The sequence below is a fragment of the Leptodactylus fuscus genome, chromosome 10 (genome assembly GCF_031893055.1).
Source record: "Leptodactylus fuscus isolate aLepFus1 chromosome 10, aLepFus1.hap2, whole genome shotgun sequence".
In the NCBI taxonomy this organism is placed as follows: Eukaryota; Metazoa; Chordata; class Amphibia; order Anura; family Leptodactylidae; genus Leptodactylus; species Leptodactylus fuscus.
The window spans coordinates 84,579,115-84,595,027 of record NC_134274.1 but is presented as its reverse complement, the minus strand read 5'-3'; the positions used below and the strand labels follow the sequence as shown (position 1 = coordinate 84,595,027).

The following is a 15,913-nucleotide window of genomic DNA, read 5'->3' as shown; positions in this document are numbered from 1 at the left end:
ACGGCAATCCTATGACCAGGGCTCCATTCCCGTATCCGCACCGACACATGAGCGGTCACTACAGGGTAACATCCCCGCAGGTTTCTCCAGGTGACCGGTCCAGCGGGGTAGTAATGAGGACTAAAAGCTGAGGCCGCTGAGGGTTTATAGGGGCAGTAATCCAGTAGATTGGCCGCGCATCCTCCTCGTTACTGGCGGGGGCCTCTGTCTGGATAAAGGGGGAGGAGGAGGAGGAGGAGGAATTGTCAGTATGTCTGAGCTACACAATCCCTGCAGTCCCGAATGCAGCCTGATGCCGGGGGTCGCTGCGGTGTACGGCGGGCGGCTGTGTGCGTGCTTGTGGTAGGGGGACAAACGATACATACTCCCAGGTCTGTATCAGATCAGCGGGGAACGAGCCTGGACGCCCGGGAGGTTGTACTGGGGGAGAAGGGGGATGAGGCTGGGTGACAAGCGCTCTCAGGGGAGCCCCCGCCTGACACTACTCGTTCCTACACAGGCTGAGGAGGGGGCTCCCCTGAGAGCTCTTGTCACCCAGCCTCATCCCCTTCTCCCCCAGTACAACCTCCCGGCGTCCAGGCTCGTTCTCCCCTGAGAGCGCACACCGTTATTTCGGGGTCACTTCTGGACCCAGAAACTCGGATCTTTGCTGCCTCCTGTTCAGCGTGTTCTCTTGTATTTATAACGCACTGTCTGTGCTGCAGCTGAATGACTTGTCTGGGGGAGCTCCGGCTCCCAGCAGTAGGTTTGTGATGACACTGGGGCGGGTGGAGAAAGCCGGCAGACGTCCATTGTCTCCGGGGCCGAGCTGAGAGCGGCAGCAGGGACAGGGAGAGGCGGCGAGAACTGTAGGATATGAGCGGGAAAGCTCCGAATCACTAACGGGTGAAAGTTCTGCCAATCAGAGGAGGAAAGCAGGGGAGGGGGGGAGTGGCTTCAGGACACGCCCCATAATTGCGTCATCATAGCAGGGTTCTCCTTCTGGTCCGACCACTCTCTATATAAAAAGGCGGCTGTGCGGAGGGACGCTTATTCTAGTCTGTCAGCAGCAGCACAGAAGATGTCCGGTCGCGGTAAAGGAGGGAAAGGTCTCGGCAAGGGCGGTGCCAAGCGGCACAGGAAGGTGCTCCGGGATAACATCCAGGGCATCACCAAGCCTGCCATCCGCCGTCTAGCTCGCAGAGGAGGCGTCAAGCGCATCTCCGGTCTCATCTATGAGGAGACTCGCGGTGTCCTGAAAGTCTTCCTGGAGAACGTCATCCGTGACGCCGTCACCTACACCGAGCACGCCAAGAGGAAGACCGTCACCGCCATGGACGTGGTGTACGCGCTCAAGCGCCAGGGCCGCACTCTCTACGGCTTCGGAGGTTAATTCCGCCGCTCCCCGACTCTCTACTACATAACCCAAAGGCTCTTCTCAGAGCCGCCACATCCTCCAGAGAACAGAGCTGTCCCCGCCACCCACCTCTCCTCTGCCCTCTAGGGCTGGAGCTGTCGCTGCGGCTACTGTAGGAATACCGGAGAGCGTGGAGATAAACGCTCTTAAGCTTCAGGGAACGTGTGAACAAATGCATAAATCTTAAGAGCGTTCCTGTCGCTGTACAGTGTGCACTGCCTAAAGTTTCTCCTTTACTTTGCCAGTGTGCGCAGATGTAGATACACGCGATAGATACGAGGTTATCAGGCGGATAAGTTCCTTCGCCTTGAGGATAATACAAACAGTGCGGTGTAACGTCCATAAATACAATGACAAAACGGATCGGGATAAATAAAGCCTCTGGTCCGGGGAATAAACACCAGAAATGAAGGGCTCAGCAGCTCTAGTTTGGAAGGGGTGGGGGGGCTCTTAGAAGAGCCTTTGGGGTGATAGTACAGAGCAGGTGATGGAGCCGATTACTTGGCGCTGGTGTACTTGGTGACGGCCTTGGTGCCCTCGGACACGGCGTGCTTGGCCAACTCTCCGGGCAGCAGCAGGCGCACGGAGCAGCAGGCGCACGGAGGTCTGGATCTCCCGGGAGGTGATGGTGGAGCGCTTGTTATAGTGAGCCAGGCGGGAGGCTTCTCCTGCGATGCGCTCAAAGACGTCGTTGACGAAGGAATTCATGATGCTCATGGCCTTGGAAGAAATGCCGGTGTCGGGGTGGACCTGCTTCAGCACCTTGTACACGTAGATGGCATAGCTCTCCCTCCTGGCCCTCTTACGCTTCTTGCCGTCCTTCTTCTGGGCCTTGGTCACGGCTTTCTTGGAGCCCTTCTTGGGCGCTGGGGCAGACTTGGCGGGATCAGGCATGGTAGCACGGCGATCTTTTCCCACACGAGAATGAGAGAAAATAATGTCTGTGCTCCTCCCAGCGCAGCCCTATTTATAGGCGGGCTATGCAAATGAGCGCCGCTGTCTGCGCGCTGTTCTACTGGACCAGCAAGTCATGTGACCAGTGCCAGCATCATAATCCCCGCCCTCCGCAGCTGATTGGCGCTTCCACCAGGTTTGAATTTCCCTCCGTTTCTCTCCTCAGGTTTACAGGTTCTAATCGCCTCGTTATGTTGCGGGGGGGAACGCCACAGATTGTCCCCTGTGTAGCCTGATGCATGCCGGCGGGGGCTGTACAGCGCCGTGCTGCACGGGGTCTGGGGGAGGGGCATGAGCGCTAATGCTGGACTGTAGAAATAAACCAATGAGATGGAGGGGGCGGGATTTCCATGAGCCAATGAGGACGAGCCCCGGCTGTATAAATATGTCGCTCTTTCCGCTCCTCAGCTCATATCACCGCTGTGTAACGTCTATACTGAAGCGATGGCAAGAACCAAGCAGACCGCCCGCAAATCCACCGGAGGGAAAGCTCCCCGCAAGCAGCTGGCCACTAAGGCCGCCAGGAAGAGCGCTCCCGCCACCGGCGGAGTGAAGAAGCCTCACCGTTACCGCCCTGGTACAGTCGCTCTGCGTGAAATCCGCCGCTACCAGAAGTCCACCGAGCTGCTGATCCGTAAGCTTCCCTTCCAGCGCCTGGTTCGAGAGATCGCCCAGGACTTCAAGACGGATCTCCGCTTCCAGAGCTCCGCCGTCATGGCCCTGCAGGAAGCTAGCGAAGCTTACCTGGTCGGGCTCTTTGAGGACACCAACCTGTGCGCCATCCACGCCAAGAGGGTCACCATCATGCCCAAAGACATCCAGCTGGCCCGCAGGATTCGTGGGGAGAGGGCTTAAATCTGCCCAGGCACCGTCTGACAACACAAAGGCTCTTCTCAGAGCCACCAAATCCTCCCTCAGACGAGCTGTAGCCGTTGTCTTTCTCCTCTCGGGAGGGGAGAAGAGAAGCCTTCACTGGCTGCTAATAGAGAGGTTACCCTTTCCCTTACAGTCACTGAGTTAGCGATATCTCGTCTCCCTCCTTTGTATGTATAACAGGCACATATGTAACTGCAGCGCCCTCTACAGTAACCTGAGCGCCGCCCCCACTGACTGCTGACTCAATCTTACTTCGCAGCAGCAGCAGCGGAGGATGTAATAGACAGGCGGAGGCTTGAAATTCGCGTCCTTTCTCCCTTTGCACCACCTGACGCTGCCGGTTCTCGCGCGGGTTGTAACGGTCACTGAATGAATGGGAATCTACGATTGAGCGGGAAGATAGACAAAGGTTCGCCCGGATCAGCCCTTTAACGCCCGTTTCATCGGCACTTCTAAACCTGCCACCGTGGGCTGTGCCCTGGCGGGGAGAGAGGATTAGGATGAGCACAGCCATTACTATCCCTAACTGACCCTGCGCCCGCACCACATCTCCCTCCCTCCCTCCTCTCCGTCGCTAGTATGTGCCTACTCCGCGCATCTCTCCCTAGCGCCTTCTACAATGACCTGAGCGCCGCTGAATCTTCTTCAGTTGGGGAGGGTTTGAAATTCGCGCCCATTCTCTCTGCACCACGTGACGCTGCCGGCTCTCGCGCGGGTTGTAACGGTCACTGAATGGGAATTGCAAAACCACCAACCGTGTGAGCGGGGAGATAGACAAAGGTTCACCCGGATCAGCCCTTTAACGCCCGTTTCATCGGCACTTGTAAGCCTGCCACCGTGGGCTGTGCCCTGGCGGGGAGAGAGGATTAGGATGAGCACAGCCATTACTATCCCTAACTGACAAGACCCTGCGCCCGCAACCACATCTCCCTCCCTCCTCTCCGTACCTAGTATATGCCTACTCCGCACATCCTTCTACAATAACCTGAGGGCCGCCCCAGTCCGCTGCTGAATCTTCTTCAGTGGGAGAGGGCTCAGCTCTGGGGAGGTTTTGAAATTCGCGCCCCTTCTCTCTGCGCCACGTGACGCTGCCGGCTCTCGCGCGGATTGTAACGGTCACTGCGACTGAGCGGGAATTTCAAAACCACCAACCGTGTGAGCGGGGAGAAAAGACAAAGCGTCACCCGGAGGAGCCGGCGCTCACCTCGGCTTTGTATCAGCGCGCGCCCGCCCGCCCGCCCGCCCGCCCGCCCGCCCGTTATATCTAAGCTCCGCTTATACTACCTGCCTGGGAAGAGAGCATTAGCAGATTACCACCAGCCCGACCTGACACAAAACCCCGCGCCCGCACCACATCTCCCTACAGAGTGAATCCTCCTCCCGCTCAGTCACCCCACGGTGCTTCCCTGTAAGGGCCGCCGGTCGGGCCAGGAGTTGGCTTCAGAATAGACGGACAGCCCGTATTGTAGACAGGAGGCAGCTCTGCTGTAGACAAGGTGGTGGCTCTTAGAAGAGCCTTTGCTTGTATAGACGGATGGGGTGGGAGCGGCGCTCACTTGCTCTTGCTGGGCTTGCTGCTCTCGGTCTTCTTGGGCAGCAGCACGGCCTGGATGTTGGGCAGGACGCCTCCCTGGGCGATGGTCACGCCACCCAGCAGTTTGTTCAGCTCCTCGTCATTGCGCACGGCCAGCTGCAGGTGACGGGGGATGATGCGGGTCTTCTTGTTGTCCCGTGCAGCATTACCAGCCAACTCCAGGATCTCAGCGGTCAGATACTCCAGTACGGCCGCCAGGTAGACGGGAGCACCAGCACCAACCCTCTCGGCGTAGTTGCCCTTGCGGAGAAGCCTGTGCACACGACCGACGGGGAACTGAAGTCCCGCCCGGGATGAGCGGGTCTTGGCCTTAGCACGAGCTTTGCCTCCTTGCTTGCCGCGTCCAGACATGGTTCGTGGATCGTCAGTTACTGTAATGGAACACAGAATATCCTGCCCTGTACCGGCTCCTCCTGCCTTATATATATAGTTCTGCCCCGCCCTCCTGCAACTCTCATTGGACACATCTCAAGCCGCCAATAGAGGCCAGATTTGTGGAACCACCAATCCGCTTCAGCAGGCGGGGCTTGCAAAAGTCACATGGTTTGCTGGTCCAGTAGAACAGCGCACAGACAGCGGCGCTCATTTGCATAGCCCGCCTATAAATAGGGCTGCGCTGGGAGGAGCACAGACATTACTTTCTCTCATTCTCGTGTGAAAGAGATCTCCGTGTTATACCATGCCTGATCCCGCCAAGTCTGCCCCAGCGCCCAAGAAGGGCTCCAAGAAAGCCGTGACCAAGGCCCAGAAGAAGGACGGCAAGAAGCGTAAGAGGGCCAGGAAGGAGAGCTATGCCATCTACGTGTACAAGGTGCTGAAGCAGGTCCACCCCGACACCGGTATCTCCTCCAAGGCCATGGTCGTCATGAATTCCTTCGTCAACGACATCTTCGAGCGCATCGCAGGAGAAGCCTCCCGCCTGGCTCACTACAACAAGCGCTCCACCATCACCTCCCGGGAGATCCAGACCGCCGTGCGCCTGCTGCTGCCCGGAGAGTTGGCCAAGCACGCCGTGTCCGAGGGCACCAAGGCCGTCACCAAGTACACCAGCGCCAAGTAATCGGCTCCATCACCTGCTCTGTACTATCACCCCAAAGGCTCTTCTAAGAGCCCCCCACACCTTCCACACTAGAGCTGCTGAGCCCTCCATTTCTGGCTTCTTGCTGCTGCTGCTGCTGCTGCTGCAGCACGTGTTTCTACCCAGAACCTATCTTTCCAGCTATTTTCTTGTACTTGCTAGACTTACTATACACCCAAAGAGAAGCTCTAATCTCCGGCTTGCTACATTGACATCTCTACGAGGTGCAGTGCTCTCTGCACGCACCTGCGATTGGAGGGTTAAACTAAGCTGCTACTTATCGGCCCGAGCTGCCGGCACGGGGGTTACACTGCAGAGCCGCAGTAGGACTACTTCTAGGGACCTGTTCACAAAGCTTAGATTCCGAAGGTTTGGACCGTTTTCTTCTTCTACTCTCTCCAGTATTCCAGCAGTGATGACATTACAGCCTACAGGAGGCGTCTGCAGCCCCAGACCTACAAGGCAGAGGAGAGGTGGGTGGCGGGGACAGCTCTGTTCTCAGGAGGATGTGGCGGCTCTGAGAAGAGCCTTTGGGTTATGAAGTAGAGAGTCGGGGAGCGGCGGAATTAGCCTCCGAAGCCGTAGAGAGTGCGGCCCTGACGCTTGAGCGCGTACACCACGTCCATGGCGGTGACGGTCTTCCTCTTGGCGTGCTCGGTGTAGGTGACGGCGTCACGGATGACGTTCTCCAGGAAGACTTTCAGGACACCGCGAGTTTCCTCATAGATGAGACCGGAGATGCGCTTGACGCCTCCTCTGCGAGCCAGACGGCGGATGGCAGGCTTGGTGATGCCCTGGATGTTATCCCGGAGCACCTTCCTGTGCCGCTTGGCACCGCCCTTGCCGAGACCTTTCCCTCCTTTACCGCGACCAGACATCTTCTGTGCTGCTGACAGACTAGAACAAGCGTCCCTCCGCACAGCCGCCTTTTTATATAGAGAGTGGTCGGACCAGAAGGAGAACCCTGCATTGATGACGTAATTCTTCGGCGTGACTCCTACAAGCCCCTCCTCTGTCTCGCGCTGATTGGCTGACATAAGACAATGGATCACTTTGAATTTCCCGCTCATTCTCCCATTGCCGAGGGTCAGCGGTCAGCGGCTCCTTCTAGCCGGCCTACTAGATAACATGCAGGGCGCTGTTCTCACTGCTCCAGACCTTCTTCTCTGTCAATAGGACTATTGCATTCCGGAGCCGCACCCCCTCCTCCCCGGATCTAATTCTTCTCCCGGCTGCGGGATCTCCTCTCTGCCCCCTATGGGCATCCTTGTGTAATCGCCGCGAGGCTGCAGTTATAGTGAACCCCGGGTGCGGGCTGTGCAGTTCCACGCTGATCCAGATGGGGGCGCGGGGAACAAACGGCACAGCTCGAAAGACCCTGTATATACGGATCCCAGCCAGCAGGTGGCGCACAGATACTACATAGGACGGTTACCGGGGCTCTAATTCTGTCGTTAGACGATCGTCTTTAACCCTTTCCCGGCAATGGCATTTTTTTTTTTTTTTTTTTGTTTCGTTTTTTACTCCCCTCCTTCTAAGCCCCATAACTTTTTTATTTCTCCGCTCCCAGAGCCATATGAGGTCTTAATTTTTGCGGGACAAATTTTTCTTCCTGATGCCACCATTAATTATTCTATATAATGTACTGGGAAGCAGGAAAAACCATCAGAATGGGGTGGATTTGAAGAAAAAAATGCATTTCTGCGACATTCTTACAGGCTTTGGTTTTACGGCGTTCACTGTGCAGCCAAAATGACATGTCCCCTGTATTCTGTGTTTCGGTACGGTTCCAGGGATACCACATTTCTATGGTTTTATTTAAATTTCGACCCCTTAAAAAAAATTCCAAAACTGTTTTGTTTTGTTTTTTTCTAAAAGTCGCCATATTCCGACAGCCGTAACTTTTTTATACGTCCGTGTACAGAGATGTGTATGGCGTCTTTTTTTGCGGGGTCGGGTGTACTCTTTAGTTCTACCATTTTCGGGAAATGTTATTGCTTTGATCACTTTTTATTCCAATTTATATCAGAATCAAAACACTGAAAAAAAAAAAAAAAAACGGCACTTTGGCACTTTTGACTATTTTTCCCGCTACAGCGTTTACCGAACAGGAAAGATATTTTTATAGATTTTTAGAGCGGGCAATTTTGGACGCGGGGATACCTAACATGTATGTGTTTCACAGTTTTTAACTACTTTTATATGTGTTCTAGGGAAAGGGGAGTGATTTGAATTTGTAATTCTTTTTATGTTTTATTATTATTATTTTATTTTTATTTTAACTTTATTTATTTGATTTTTTTTCCCATTTATTAGACCCCCTACGGGCGTTGAACCCCAGGGGGTCTGATCACTAATGCATTGCAATGCTAAAGCAAAAAATCATCCTTTCTTTTGCAGGCTGCATAGACCAGCCTGCAAAAGAGAGCATTTGCAGACAAGCCTGGGAGCCTTGTAAAGGCTCCCGGCTGTCATGCCAACGTGACGTCGGCCCTGGAGCATGCTCCAGGAGCAGGCGACCACCGGCAAAATGGCGGCGCCCATGCGTCGCCGGAAAAATGGCGCCTCCGGCGCCTTTGACCGTGGCGCCGCAGGGGTTAATGCCTTAAAGCAGTAGACACCCGGCGGCTATGGCGGCCGCCCGGCTCCCGAGCGGTCGCCATAGTTACAGACCCGACATGCGCCGTACTATTACGGCGCATGTCGGGAAGGGGTTAAAAAGGCCATTCTACTCCCACCTTCCAGTCTCTTCTTCTCCTCTTTGCTGTTTCTGTCAAAATCTGTTTATTGCAGTATGCAAATCCCGCTCATGGAACTCAGGGGGATTGCCCCTCTTGCTCCGAGCACCCCCACGTCATAACCTCTCGCCGCCCCTTAGTTCTTAATTCTCTTCACGCCCCTCTTCATATTCATCTCCTGACACTCTGCCTTGCGTACTCATCCGACGCTGTGCTACACGCCCCATGAAGAGGGGCATGAACAGAATGAACTAAAAGGAGCTTGTGCTGTTGTTAGGACTAAGGGAAAACAGATGATGAATAATAATAGAATAATACATTTTATTTTTATAGTGCCAACGTATTCTGCAGCGCTGTACAACTTGTAGGGTTCAAATACAGAGAGAAAAATGCATTACAAAGAAATAGTCACGTCACACAATGGGACTGAGGGCCCTGCTCGCAAGAGCTTACAATCTGTGAGGTAAAGGGGGTGGCACAAGAGGTAGCAGGGGCGGCATTGCTTATACAGGGGTCAGACAATATTGTAATAGTGGTGACTGTCTTTACACAAACATAAACCTGTAGGAGCCGTCACCGTCACTGCCTATATCTCCTCCGGCTTTACAGCTCAGGTTTACGTACAGAAGGTGTCATCTGCAGAATAAGGGGAGAAAAAAAAAAAAAAAAAAGAAAAGGCAAAATAGTGCAGTATGCTGCTACGTCGTCTCGCCTGGTACGGCGCCCCGCGCCTTATGCTGCACCCCTCTACATTTTACACAGACCTGTTCCGCACCACATAATGCCGTCCCCAAAGACTGATGACCATTAGGCCAATACCGATTGGATTATTCCAACAGGCAATGGCTGACAGGCAATGATATATTCCCCAATTGCTCCATCCTCCACCAGCCCTCCTGTTCGATTCTAGGTAATGCTGTACATCATATGCAGGAGCTGAATAACATCACCCAAAAGGATTGTGCACAGAACTACTTTAAATATAGGACAACTAGTGAACCCGAACTGTACCCTATGGCAGCGAGGGAGCCCTCTCGGCCCTCCTGAATACAGCAGAACAGTCCCAAATTCCAGGTGCTGTCTCGCAGTCCTTTGGCGGTGGCTCCCAAATAACCTGCATATCACTTAAGAATGGCACTATATTATGCGGGGGCCCTCTGACGGGATGTTCTACTGACTGGGGCCCCTCCCTACAACATATTCTTGTTTGAAATGGTTATGGGTGCTGCAGCGGCATCTCATACACTTGAACAGGGTACAACTACAGTACCCACAACTGCGGTTGTAAGAACACAGCGAATAAGCAGCGCCCCACATTTAAACAATAATGGGATTTGCCTGCTCCGAGAAACAGTTGATCTGTGGGGTCCTAACAGTCTAAGGGATCAGTAGGGATTAGAGATGAGCCAACAGCGTTCCATCGAATTGGTATTCAGGCTGCTCAAGATATTCCATTCCAATTGAATACCACGCGGCAAACGCACTAAAAATTTGTATCCCCTCCCACCTTCCCTGGCGCTTTTTCTTTCTTTTTTTTTTTTTTTTTTTTTTTTTTTTTTGCACCAATAACTGTGCAGGGGAGGTGGGACAGGAACTACGACAACCGCGGCATCGAAAAAAAAAAAAAAAAGTCAGAAAAAGTAATTGGCTGGCTGAATCAGGTGACCTCCGCTTCATATGAATGGGGGATTTCAGATTCGGTTCATATGAGACTGTGAACTATGTGACTGTGAGACAGGGATAGATATACTGTGGGAGGGGGAGGGGGCATGGCTAGCCGGCAACCAGAGCGGTCGCATCTGCTGTGAGCTCCTGACTTGGACACTTTCATCCGTTTCTTACCGGCGGTGATCTCAGCCATCCATACAGATAACAACCCCGAGGCTCTCCTCCAAGCCTCTGTCTGCTATTTTGGGGTGTTATTTCACACTTTTACAGCGCTCCTGAGGATATAAACTGTTGCGGCCTTCTGTCCCACAGGACCCGGCCGCCATCTTGTTTTTGGACTTACCTGCTGCCGACTTGTTCCAGCTCCCGGCGTAGTCCCTCGCAGCTCTGGACCGCTCATCCGACCCAGGAGAGGACCTCTGGCGCGTTCCAGCCACTTACTGCCTTCATCCAGCTCTCTTACTTTACCGGGCAGCTGATCATAGGAGTCACGACCGCCATTTTGTTTTTTTTGCGGCCTGCCTTCTTCTGGAGTCACCACGGCCTGCGGAGCGCAGGAGACATCTCCCGCGACATCACAGCTGCTTCTGGTTCTGGAGCAGCCTGGAGAGGAGGTATTTCGAGGTACGGAACCTCAGATTCTGGATCTCTTCTCCCAGACCCGGCAGCCATTTTGAGTAGGCCTCACTAGGATCCCTAGCCTAAAGTGTAAGGGCCGGCCCCTGATGTGACTTCTACGCAGAACCCAGATCCGGAAGAAGGGGTGTGACTTGCCGGACAGCTATCCGGCTGTGATTTGCGCCCAGCTCCAGACCTACCCATCTTGGAGCGCAGCCTGCCTCTCTGCATGAAGCAGCAGCTACAGACCAACTACACTGAGACGCCTGCAGCTGCCCTTCAGTTTAACCCACTCGTATCCTGACATGGAGGTGAGCCGAATCTGCATTTCTCCCTTCCCCTGGAGTTGGAAACAGTAGCAGGCCACATTAATCTGCACTTGAGGACCTATGATAAGATAAGATAATCCTTTAATAGTCCTACATTGGGGAAATTCCAGCATGTTACAGCAGCCTAGTAATACAGGATAATACACAGTAATATAATACAGACGCAGACACACATATGCTGAGAAGAGAAGATATACTAGGAGTCCATGGCAGCTAAGGAACGGAAGAGAAAGAAGGAAGACTTCATGGTCATCGTCATAGTCATTTAGTTGTCTGTGCGGAGTGTCTTCGCTTGGTCTGATGTAAATTATACAGCCCGGTCGCGGTTGGAAGGAAGGACCTGCGATAGCTTCTTCTCACACTTGGGGTGAAGCAGACGGTCACTTACAGTGCTGCCAAGTCCCATCAAGGTCCCATACATGGGGTGGGATTTCTTCTCCCGCATGGAGGTCACCACAGACAGTATCCTTCTGTCACCCACCACCTGTACTGGGTCCAGGGGGCTCCCCAGGACAGAGCTGGCCCTCCTGATCAGCCTGTCACGTCTGTTTCTGTCCCTGGTTGATGGACTGCACCCCCAGCAGGCCACACCGAAAAAGATGGCTGAGGCAACCACAGAGTTGAAGAAGGCCCTAAGAAGTGTCCCCTGGACTCCGAAGGCCCTCAGCCACCTGAGCAGGTAGAGTCTGCTGTGGCCCTTTCTGTGCAGCGCCTCCAGGTGATCAGCCCAGTCTAGTTTATTAGTGAGGAGCACGCCCAGGTACTTACAGGTCCTGACTATCTCAATACATATTCCCTGGATCTCCACCGGGGTCGGAGCACCTCTCCGTTTACTAAAGTCCACCACCATCTCCTTGGTCTTCCCAGCATTAATACTGAGCTGGTTCCGCTGGCACCATTCAACAAAGTCCAGGTTTAAGTCTCTGTATTCCCTATCGTCGCCATCAGTGATAAGGCCGACTATAGCAGAGTCATCGGAGGACTTCTGTAAGTAACAGCTGGATGAGTTGTGCCTGAAGTCAGCAGTGTACAGTGTGAAGAGAAATGGGGCAAGAACTGGACCTTGTGGTGCCCCCGTACTACAGATCACAGTGTCAGACACACAGTCCCGGGCTCTCACATACTGAGGGCGGGTTGTCAGGTAGTCTAGGGTCCAGTTGGACAGGTGATGGTCCACTCCACCAAGGTTCAGCTTTTCCCTCAGTAGCCCTTGCTGAATGGTGTTGAACGCACTGGAGAAGTCAAAGAACAATATTCTCACAGTGTTCCCGGGTTTCTCTAGGTGAGAGAGAACTCTATGAAGAAGGTGGATGATGGCGTCATCTACCCCAATGCCCGGCCGATAGGCAAACTGGAGGGGGTCCAGAGCGGAGCTCACTAGGGGGTGTAGGTGTGTCAGGACCAGTCTCTCTGGGACCTTCATCAGGTGAGATGTCAGTGCTACGGGTCGGTAGTCATTGTAGCCCACCGGGTTGGGTATCTTTGGGACTGGCACCACACAAGATGTTTTCCACAGTCGAGGTACCACTCCCAGCTTTAGACTCGTATTGTACATGTGTGTAATAATACCACACAGCTGGTCACTGCACATTTTAAGAACTCTTGCGCTTATACCATCAGGTCCTCCGGCCTTGTCTGCTTTAATAAACCCTTCTGCTACCCTCCTCCCCTATATCTCCTCTCCGGAAAGTTTTACATTCATATCCCATAAGTGGTGTCCCTGACCCTCGATATCTACGGTCCTCGGCTAGAGTTATTCTACATTCTTTCCGCACTCCCACACCTGGGCTTTCTTGCCCTCCCCTGCAGCCCCCTGCCGCCTTCTCTAACAGGGTCTCATCCGAACCTCCCCTGTGGATTAGTCGTAGCAGTTAAGATTGGGAAAGGCTGTCTTACCTACAGGAATATCATCCCCACTACTGCACTAAGAGACGTAGAACCCAATTATACCTGATACCTCGCTTGCAGAGGACGACTGTCTGCCTAGACGCTGAGATTGTCAACCTTACCTATTGATATTTGGGGACCTCTCCCCTCCCTGTACCTAAGTGAATCTCCAAGAACACTCTTGTCTATGTTGTCATTTAGACTGATGCTCTCTGTTTGCTAGATGTTATAGTCTTGACCTCGTCCCTCTCCCTCACTTATATTGCATCCATCAAGATGGTTAAACCAAATAAAGACAAAGGCACAGACCTCGCTGGTACTCCCAATCAAACTAAACTCCAAAGTGACTTGCAAAAGTATCTTAGAAAGAAAAATCGACAATCTCCCGCCGGATCGCTGAAAATGGCGCCTGACCACAATAGGGAGCCTGACACAGGTGATGACTCGGATGCTGAGAGTAATATTGACCAGGACCGCCTGGAGGATAGCACCTTCTTAAGAACATTTCTACAACAAGCTCTGTCAGCCGCCCTAGACCCAGTTCTTCAGCAACTTGAGGATATTAGAGCGGAACTTCATCATATAGACAGTCGAGTCTCTACTCTAGAAAGCGCATATCCTTCAATTAAATCTCATAATGACCTCACTACGTCTCAGCTGGCCCTGCACAAAGATTACATCGATTGTTCTCTTACTCTACTTCACCGCCCTCATCTCTTCTCTCTCCAGCAACCCTAAAAGGATTTTTGAAACTTTTCACTCCTTACTCACAGCCAAGGTGCAGACGCCATTCACAGTCCTTAGTGCTGATGACCTGGCCACGTATTTCCATGATAAAATTGATAAGATCCATCAGGAAATAACTGCCAAAGCCCCAGGTGGCATTGATCCCATCACCTACCATAGTACTGATCCCCTCACCAACCGCACTTCAGACTGTCTTTTCTCATCTTTTCAACCTGTTACAGAAGAGGAAGTCTCTCAGCTACTTTCTTCATCTCGCCCTACAACCTGCAGTAGTGACCCCTTCCCCTCGCACCTTCTCCAACCTCTGTCGCCTGCTGTCACGACTTGCCTTACTAAAATATTTAATCTCTCTCTCTCTCTCTCTCTCTCTCTCTCTCTCTCTCTCTCTCTCTCTCTCTCTCTCTCTCTCTCTCTTTCTCTTTCTCTTTCTCTCTCTCTCTCTCTCTCTCTCTCTCTCTCTCTCTCTCTCTCTCTCTCTCTCTCTCTCTCTCTTCTCTTTCTCTTTCTCTTTCTCTTTCTCTTTCTCTTTCTCTTTCTCTTTCTCTTTCTCTTTCTCTTTCTCTCTCTCTCTCTCTCCATCCTCCTTCAAGCATGCTGTTATAACTCCGCTATTGGAAAAACCCCACCCTGTGCTGCTAACTATCGACCCATCTCTAACCCGCCCTTCATCTCTAAACTTTTGGAACGCCTGGTCTATTCTCGTTTAAACCGCTATCTCTCTGCTAACTCTCTGCTTGACCCCTTACAATCTCTGCACTCTACTGAAATGGCTCTCGCAAAAGTCTCCAATGATCTCCTAATGGCTAAATCCAATGGTGACTTCTCTCTTCTTATTCTTCTGGACCTCTCTGCAGCTTTTGACACTATTGATCATCATCTTCTCCTCCTCACTATGCTCCGCTCAGTCGGCCTCAACGCCACTGCGCTCTCCTGGTTCCCCTCTTATCTCTCAGACCGCACTTCCAGTGTATCATTTGCGGGCTCTGTTTCTTCCCCTCTTTCCCTTGCTGTTGGGGTTCCTCAGGGCTCGGTCCTAGGCCCCCTGCTCTTTTCTCTCTACACAGCCCCCATTGGACAAACCATCGCCAGATTTGGCTTCAGGTACCATCTTTATGCTGATGACACCCAATTATACACATCTTCCCGTGACATCACCCCTGCACTCATACAGAACACTAGTGACTGTCTTTCTGCTGTCTCTAATATCATGTCCTCGCTCTATCTGAAACTAAATCTCTCTAAGACTGAACTACTACTGTTTCCACCATCTAACAGATCTGTCCCTGATATATCCATTGCAGTGTCAGGCCTTACTATAACTCCTAGGCAGCATGCCTGCTGCCTCGGGGTCATGTTTGACGCAGACCTTTCCTTCACCCCGCATATTGAATCACTCGCACGTTCATGTCACCTCCTCCTCAAAAACATCTCCAGAATACGCCCTTTCCTCACCAGAGAAACACTAAAGACACTTATTGTCTCTCTGATTCATTCTCGCCTTGACTACTGTAACGCCTTACTAATCGGTCTTCCCCTCACTAAACTCTCCCCTCTACAATCTATTCTGAATGCAGCGGCCAGGCTCATCTATCAGGCTAGACACTACAGCGATGCCTCGGGTCTGTGCCAGTTGCTACACTGGCTGCCTATTCATTATAGAATAAAATATAAAGTTATCATCCTCCTCCACAAGGCTCTCCATAATGCCGCACCTCCCTACATTTCCTCCCTCATCTCCGTCTACTGCCCAACCCGTGCTCTCCGTTCACTCAATGGCCTAACACTTACATCCCCTATTATCAGAACCTCCCACGCTCGTATACAAGACTTCTCCCGAGCTGCATCACTTCTCTGGAATGCTCTACCCTGGACAATAAGATTAACTCCCAATTTCTACAGTTCCAAATGCAAACTAACGACACATCTTTTCAGACAGGCCTATCACAATTTCTAACGTAAACCCTTCCGTGCTATAATTAGAATCCCCAAAATTTAACCCTCCTCTGTCCCCGCTCCCACATTACCCCA

At 52.5% G+C, this 15,913-nt stretch overlaps 3 protein-coding genes across 3 annotated transcripts; 2 read left to right on the top strand and 1 right to left on the bottom strand.

Annotated features, from left to right (window-relative positions):
- Positions 1-2,787: 2,787 nt before the first annotated feature.
- Positions 2,788-3,443, top strand: LOC142183326 (histone H3). Its single transcript, XM_075258372.1, has one exon. The coding sequence runs from the start codon at positions 2,795-2,797 to the stop codon at positions 3,203-3,205; it is 411 nt and encodes a 136-aa protein (XP_075114473.1). The 5' UTR covers positions 2,788-2,794; the 3' UTR covers positions 3,206-3,443.
- Positions 3,444-4,644: 1,201 nt separating this feature from the next.
- LOC142183484 (histone H2A type 2-B) lies at positions 4,645-5,222 on the bottom strand. The gene has a single exon (XM_075258589.1). It carries the CDS (start codon positions 5,169-5,171, stop codon positions 4,779-4,781), a length of 393 nt encoding a protein of 130 aa, XP_075114690.1. The 5' UTR covers positions 5,172-5,222; the 3' UTR covers positions 4,645-4,778.
- Positions 5,223-5,469: 247 nt separating this feature from the next.
- Positions 5,470-5,938, top strand: LOC142183485 (histone H2B type 1-O-like). The gene has a single exon (XM_075258590.1). The coding sequence runs from the start codon at positions 5,500-5,502 to the stop codon at positions 5,878-5,880; it is 381 nt and encodes a 126-aa protein (XP_075114691.1). The 5' UTR covers positions 5,470-5,499; the 3' UTR covers positions 5,881-5,938.
- The last annotated feature ends 9,975 nt before the right edge of the window (positions 5,939-15,913 follow it).